This window comes from Nyctereutes procyonoides, unplaced genomic scaffold, assembly GCF_905146905.1.
Source record: "Nyctereutes procyonoides isolate TBG_1078 unplaced genomic scaffold, NYPRO_anot_genome, whole genome shotgun sequence".
Classification (NCBI taxonomy): domain Eukaryota; kingdom Metazoa; phylum Chordata; class Mammalia; order Carnivora; family Canidae; genus Nyctereutes; species Nyctereutes procyonoides.
The window spans coordinates 59,847,672-59,853,671 of NW_026575126.1; the positions used below are offsets into that span (position 1 = coordinate 59,847,672).

At 54.5% G+C, this 6,000-nt stretch overlaps 1 protein-coding gene across 1 annotated transcript; it reads right to left on the reverse strand.

Moving 5' to 3' along the window:
* Positions 1–37: 37 nt before the first annotated feature.
* IL27 (interleukin 27) lies at positions 38–4,025 on the reverse strand. Its single transcript, XM_055341278.1, has 5 exons — positions 3,995–4,025; positions 1,865–2,037; positions 1,684–1,782; positions 1,106–1,264; positions 38–358 (listed from the first exon to the last, which is right to left on the reverse strand). The coding sequence occupies exons 1-5, from the start codon at positions 4,023–4,025 to the stop codon at positions 80–82; spliced, it is 741 nt and encodes a 246-aa protein (XP_055197253.1). The 3' UTR covers positions 38–79.
* Positions 4,026–6,000: the final 1,975 nt, after the last annotated feature.

A 6,000-nucleotide genomic window follows, 5' to 3' on the forward strand; every position in this document is an offset into this window, starting at 1 on the left:
GCAGGCTGTCCTGCCAGCCCAGACTCCAGCCCCCAGGTCCTGAAGGGTGGTGAAGGAATGGGGTTGAGAAGTCGCTCCATCAGGGCTGGGAGCCAAATGTGGAGTGCCCCACGGGTGGGGCTGGGTTTCCAGCTTGGGAGAGTAACAGCAAGTCTCTCACGGCCCGAGCCAAGGCGAGCTCCAAAGAGTGCAGCAACTGGTACGTGTAGAGGAGCTGAGGCCAGGAGGGCTGCACTGCTGTCTGGGAGGGGCCACCCGGAGCCACTGCGAGCAGCCCTTTCCTCTCCTCATGCTGCTGCTGCTGCTCCTCCTCCTCCTCCTCCTCCTCCTCAGGAAGGCTGAGTCCTGCCGCCAGCACCTGCCAGGAGAGGCCCACCGGTCAGACAATGGTCAAGGGGAGGCCAGGAGCAAACCCTTGTTCCTTTCTGTGCCCAATGGTACAGAATGACATCAGAGACCACAAGATCATGATTTCCCTGGGCAGCCCCTACTTTAGATCTTCCATTATGTCATCATCTCACGGGGCCCGCCTGATTTTTTGGTTTGAGAAAATGGAAGTCACAGGGTAAGATGCTGCTCATGGAGCTGGTACACTCATCCAGGATGGCCCTGGGCATTTGGAATTCCAGGGTCGTCTTAGGATACAAAACAGGCAGAAAAGTGGTATAGCTAGTTTTTTTTTTTTTTTTTTTTTTTTTGGTTTGTTTGTTTGTTTTTATGCTGCTGGCATTTTCTATTTGTTTAAGACTAAAATGCCTGTTTCCCTTGGAAATGTTCAGGAGCTGGTGATCAGAGGCTGAAGGAGAAGGGAACCAGCTTTGTTGCAGGCTCTGCTGATGCCAGCAGATGTTCTGGGTGCTTCAGAGCTGTTCAGACCAAGACTCCATGGGAAGGCAGAGATTCAGGGAGCAGAGCCGGGGATGCGGACACACACACACACACACACACACACACACACATACACACACACACAGAGAATGGATCTAGAGCATCTCCCTCCAAACTTACCCAACTTTTGGGCAGGGGATGTTTTTAAAAAGGAGCCAATGAGCTTCAATTTTGTGTGTTGGTCTCTGGGAGTTGAGCAGGTGGGTGGGTACTCTACCTGGAAGCGGAGATGCCGCTGCAAATCCCGGAGATCCAGCCTCATGGTCCACAGGTGCATCTTCTCAGAGCTAGTCCAGCTCCCTTGGCTTCCCAGGCTTTCCAAGAGGGCATGGAAGGGGTGAAGCATCATGGAGAGGAAACAGAGTCGTTCTGGGTCCTGTGGGAGAGAAAGGAAGAGATCAGGAAGGCTCAAAGGCTGAGGATCAAAGCCAACGCCATCTCCACGTGGCATCCCATGACTCCCTGTCCATAGCCCCACTCTCTCCCCTTCTTCACCATTCTCTTTCCTGTCCGTCAACTAGCTTGTGTTTTTATCCTGTCTCCAACCTCCTTCCTACCCTAGTCCCACTCCTAATCCCAATCCCATCCATCCTCCATATGTGCAGCCTCATTCTCACACCACTTCTGTATTCCAGCTGTATCGTTATATCCAATGACATACTCAACCTCGTCCAGATCTATTTCCTCCATTCCTTCCCAAATCCATTTTCCATTCAATCCCCGACTTCATCTCCATCCACCCAGCTCAGCCTTACTGCCAGTTCTCCTGCCCCCCTCCACCAGCCCCCAACTCACAGAGAGGCTGTGCCAGGCCTGGAAGGGCAGGGAGACGTTGGGGAGCTGATCTCCCAGAGGCAGGAGGTCCAGGCTTACTCCTGGCAACTGAGATTCAGCCTGTGGGGTAAGGTCTGTTAGTGGGAGCCAGAGGGAATGGGGGTTTGCCCATCCCCCAAACCAGTTGCATGGGGAGACTCACAAAGTGGTGGGCCTGGATCCGAACCTCCGAGAACAGCTTCTTGGCCAACTGCAGGCTGACCTTGAACTCCCTCCGCAACTCCTGCAGGCTCAGGGGGGACCTCCCTGGTGGTCTCGGGAATCCCCAGACACCAGCTCGAGCCAGGAGCAGGGAGAGCAGTAAAAGGCCAAGCCCTGGAAGGGGGGAGATGGTGGGCAGGATGAAGGGAAAGCTTGAGAACTCACGTGCCTTTTCTAGCCTGCACTATAGGCAAGCCCTGTGTACCATCTCACTGACCCCACACAGCCGCTGAGAAAATGGGAGTTATTGAAAACACCATATGGCATCTCCATATGAATGAAAGGAAGGTACCTCTTCTCCAAGATAGACACAACTTTGCACAGAGTACCCACCTTTGCAAGCAGATCTCAAGCTGGATCTTGATCCCCCCACTAACTCTGTTAGCCAAGTGTCTTTTTTCAGTGAACAAACCATTCAACTGTATGTAGCAGTCTGGGTGCTATTATCCTGTGCATTTTGCAGATGAGAAAAATGAGGTTCAGCGAAGTTAACTAGCCCGAGGTCACATAGCAAGAAGCGGAGAGAACCAGGACTGGATTCCAGATCTGCCCAAATGCAGAGCGTGTGTGCTTTCCCCAGGGAGCTTAGAGGAGGCAGCTACCTCCCCTGGAGTGGGCACACTGTGTTCGGCTGAGAATTCCTTGGGCTTAGCCAGGCAGCTCTAATGGCCTGAACCAGAGCCCCAGAGGTGGGCGGGCAATGCTGGAGGCTCTACCCCAGGGAGTCAGAAGGACAGATTGGCCCAGCCACCACCAAGGCAGGTGGGTCACTCTGCAGTGTTGAGGAACAGAGTGTGCCTGGAAGAGGAGGAGGGCCCAGAATGGGAGTCAGAACCTGTTTCTCATCTAGGTTCTTCCCTTGAGCAAGTCACCTCTTATCTCTGCACCTCAGGTTCCCATCTGTAAAATGGGGGAGTCTGACAAGCTGATTTCTGAAAGTACTTCCTGCCCTGTATTTCCTGGACAGAGGGAGAGGAGCCCTAGGGTGGGAGCTCTGGGAAGAGGGCCGTATTTGGTAGTCTCTCCATCAAGGAGAGGAAATCTAGCAATCACTGGAGTTACACAATTCTCGAAACACAAACCAAAACTAGGTTCTAAGCCTAAGTCAGTTTCTGCTTGTCCTCCTCTCCATGGCTCTTGCCTGTCCATTCTTGATCCCAAATCCCTGGGCTCTGCTCCCCAAATTGTCCTGTAAATAAAGACTAAAGGGCACTTCTGGGTACTTTCATTCAGCAATGTACTTCCAGAGGTGGGGGGAAGGTGCCTGCGACCACCAGCATCCCCTGGCTTGGAGACCACTCTGGTATCACAGAGACTTCAGGCAGTGTGGGGTTCTTCTTAGCTCTACTTTAAGGGAAAGTGCATACCCCCACCCAGAATTGAGCTGTGCCATTTTGAACTCACCCCCTGCTTCCTGTCTGAGCTCTGGAGCTCCAGACCCTTCCCATGGCTTCTCCCTTACCCTCTGTACCCAATGCTGGGTCCTCGACCCTGGCTCTATCCCCAGCCTCCAACCCTTGCTCCCTATTGTGGCCCTACCATCTGCTCCTCTTCCTGTGGCTCTGGTTCTAGCCTCTGACTCTTTGAGTCACCAACTGTGGATTGGACCTCCTTCCAAGTTACAGACCCTTGACCTAGTTAGGCTGCTGACTCCTTGGCCCCAGCCCCATTCCCCAGCCAACTCCTCCTGCTGTTCTTCCTCTACCAGCCCCAGTTCTCAACGAAACTGTCTGGTCCCTGCTCATTCACTCCAACCAAACTCTTCATGTATCTGCCTGGTTCTGGTCCTAATCAAACTGGCTGCCTACCTCTCTCCATTCAGGCCAGTCAAGCCTTCCTGTCCTCTGCCCAGCCCTGGCTGAACCATCAATCCTCCGCCCCTGTCCTCCCCCCTATTCATGCCAGACTCATTCCCATTCTCCAGTCGACTATATCTTGTATTCTTAGTCTTGGCCAAGTAGTTGCCCCTCAACCCCTAGCCCCCATCCATAATAGTCAAGCCCTCCCATCCCTTGCTCAGTCTCAGCCACGCTTAGCACCCCGCCGCCCCCAGCCCTGGTCTCAAACTCACGCCAGCCAAGGTCTCCTGCCATCTGGCCCATAGCAGGGCCCAGCCCGTGTGGCCAGCCATCTCCCGGGCAGGGGTCTTATACTGGGGGCTGCACCGGTTTCACTTTCCGTCTGCTTGTACTTTCGGCTTTGCACTCAGTCTTCCCTGCTCACCACCCCTTGCTGAAATGGGGAAATGTCATTTCCCTTCCCAGAGGGGGCGGGAGGCACAGTGGGGGGTGGCGGGAAGCTGGGGTTTCAGTCAATCCAAGCTCCAGACCCCCTGCTGAGCTCCCGGGACCAGCCCTCCCCTCACATCCCGCTCCCCAGGTGAGCCACTGCTCTAGGGAACTGATAGATTCCACAGACTAAATCCTCCTGTTTCTCTGCTCTGTCATTATCATCCTAGTGCCATCACCAGCTCACAGTCCTTTAGAAGATGGATGGCCAGGTAAGGGGATTGCCCATCGGAGAGGATTTGGGGTTTTGAGTCATCCTACTCTTCTCTGGTTTACCAGGTAGCTGAGGGAGGGAGTGCGAAGGAAGAGGGGAGCTCATCTTGGGGCTGGGAGAGGGCTTTGTGTGGAGTAGTGGGGTCCCAGTCCGGGCAGGATGAAGGCTCAGTCTACAGCCACGGTCAGGGCAAATGAGAATGGACCCATTCAGGGCCAAAAGTTCAGCTTTGGCCAGAGTGAGATTTAAGATTAGAGCTCAGTCTATAACCAGGACCAGGATTTGGTGTAGGGCTGGACTCGGTCTAGAGCTTTGTCTGGGGTCATCGTCCTGGCTCTGTCTGTGTTTGGGGTCAGAGCCATCAGTGACCTGGAGGCTCTGCTTGGGACCAGTCAGGAATGACTTAGAGCTCAATCCCGATTGGGCACAGGGCTCGGGCTGTGGCTAAGGTTCTGACAGAGAAGGCTCATGCCTGGGCTGGAGTAAGAGTTCTGCTGATGACCAGGGTCAGGGCTCACTAGGTTGGGGTTGTGTGAGGTCAGGATGGGGCTCAGCCAGGTCCCAGAATAATCCTGCTCTGTGTGTTTCTGTTCTGTGGATGGCTGTCAGGGCTGGGCTGCATCAACCACAGGTCTCCCTTCCAGCACAGCTCCACCCTTAGCCCCACCCTGGATTTTCCATCTTCAGGGACAAGATGGGGGTTTCTTGGTCTTCCCCAAGGCCCACTTTCCTTTTGGGATCTGTGGGGTTTCCCTGCTGGGTCCCTGCAGTGAGACAGAAACCAAGGGGGCTTTCCCTTATTATACTCTGCCTCCCCAGACCTACATAGGCACTGCCCAGCAGGACCGCCTGGAGCCCACTGCCCTGGGAAGTACCAGTACATGTAGGGGCGCAATCCTGGAGGGTTGCTTGGAGGAGAAGGAAGAGTACCTGGCACTTGCGTAACCTGGACTGGTTTCCCTGCAGTGTCCCCTAGTGGTGACAGCTCATTCCCCTGCATCCCATGCAACTGAGGCTCCTCACTCCGGGAGGGGCAAGATGAGGGGGTAGTGTAGAGAGGGTGGTGTCTCAAACAACCTGAGACTGATCATGAGAAAAGGCATAGGCCCTGACTGGTCTGCCTCACATCCCCAAGTCCTACCATCCATCCGGGAGGTGAGCCACCCTACTCACCCTCTGACCACAACCACTCCCCATCCTTTGCCATTGCTCAGAGCTACCTTGCCTCTCAAACCTTGAACTCCATCCTCCACTCTCTCATCACAACCCACTGACCCTCCTGACCCTCTCTTAGGGTTCCCAGAGACCTCCTGTCTCTTGCTGCTTTTCTGCCCTTCCCAGTCTGGCTGTAGCTGACACCTGCAGCCGACACCTGCAGCCTCATCCCTGGCTTCTGCCCTATTCCTGCTCCAGCAACTGGAGCTTCATACTTGAATACGATGAGCCATCTTATACCGGCTTGCCTTTGCACAAGCTCTTCTCTTTGCCTAGAATGCCCTTCTCTGGAGTCCCCTCTTCTCAACTGTTCTGAACCTACCCCTTGTCATGGGCTTCCTCCCCTGAATAGCTCATTCC

Bases quoted from the DNA above. Each gene is read 5' to 3' on its own strand.
- IL27 (XM_055341278.1), bottom strand. From the start codon at position 4,025: ATGGGCCAGATGGCAGGAGACCTTGGCTGGC. The intron at 2,038-3,994 runs GTGAGTTTGAGA...CCCCCCTTCCAG, and splicing joins GGCAGGAGACCTTGGCTGGC to GGCTTGGCCTTTTACTGCTC. The intron at 1,265-1,683 runs GTGAGTTGGGGG...TCTCTCCCACAG, and splicing joins AGGCCTGGCACAGCCTCTCT to GACCCAGAACGACTCTGTTT.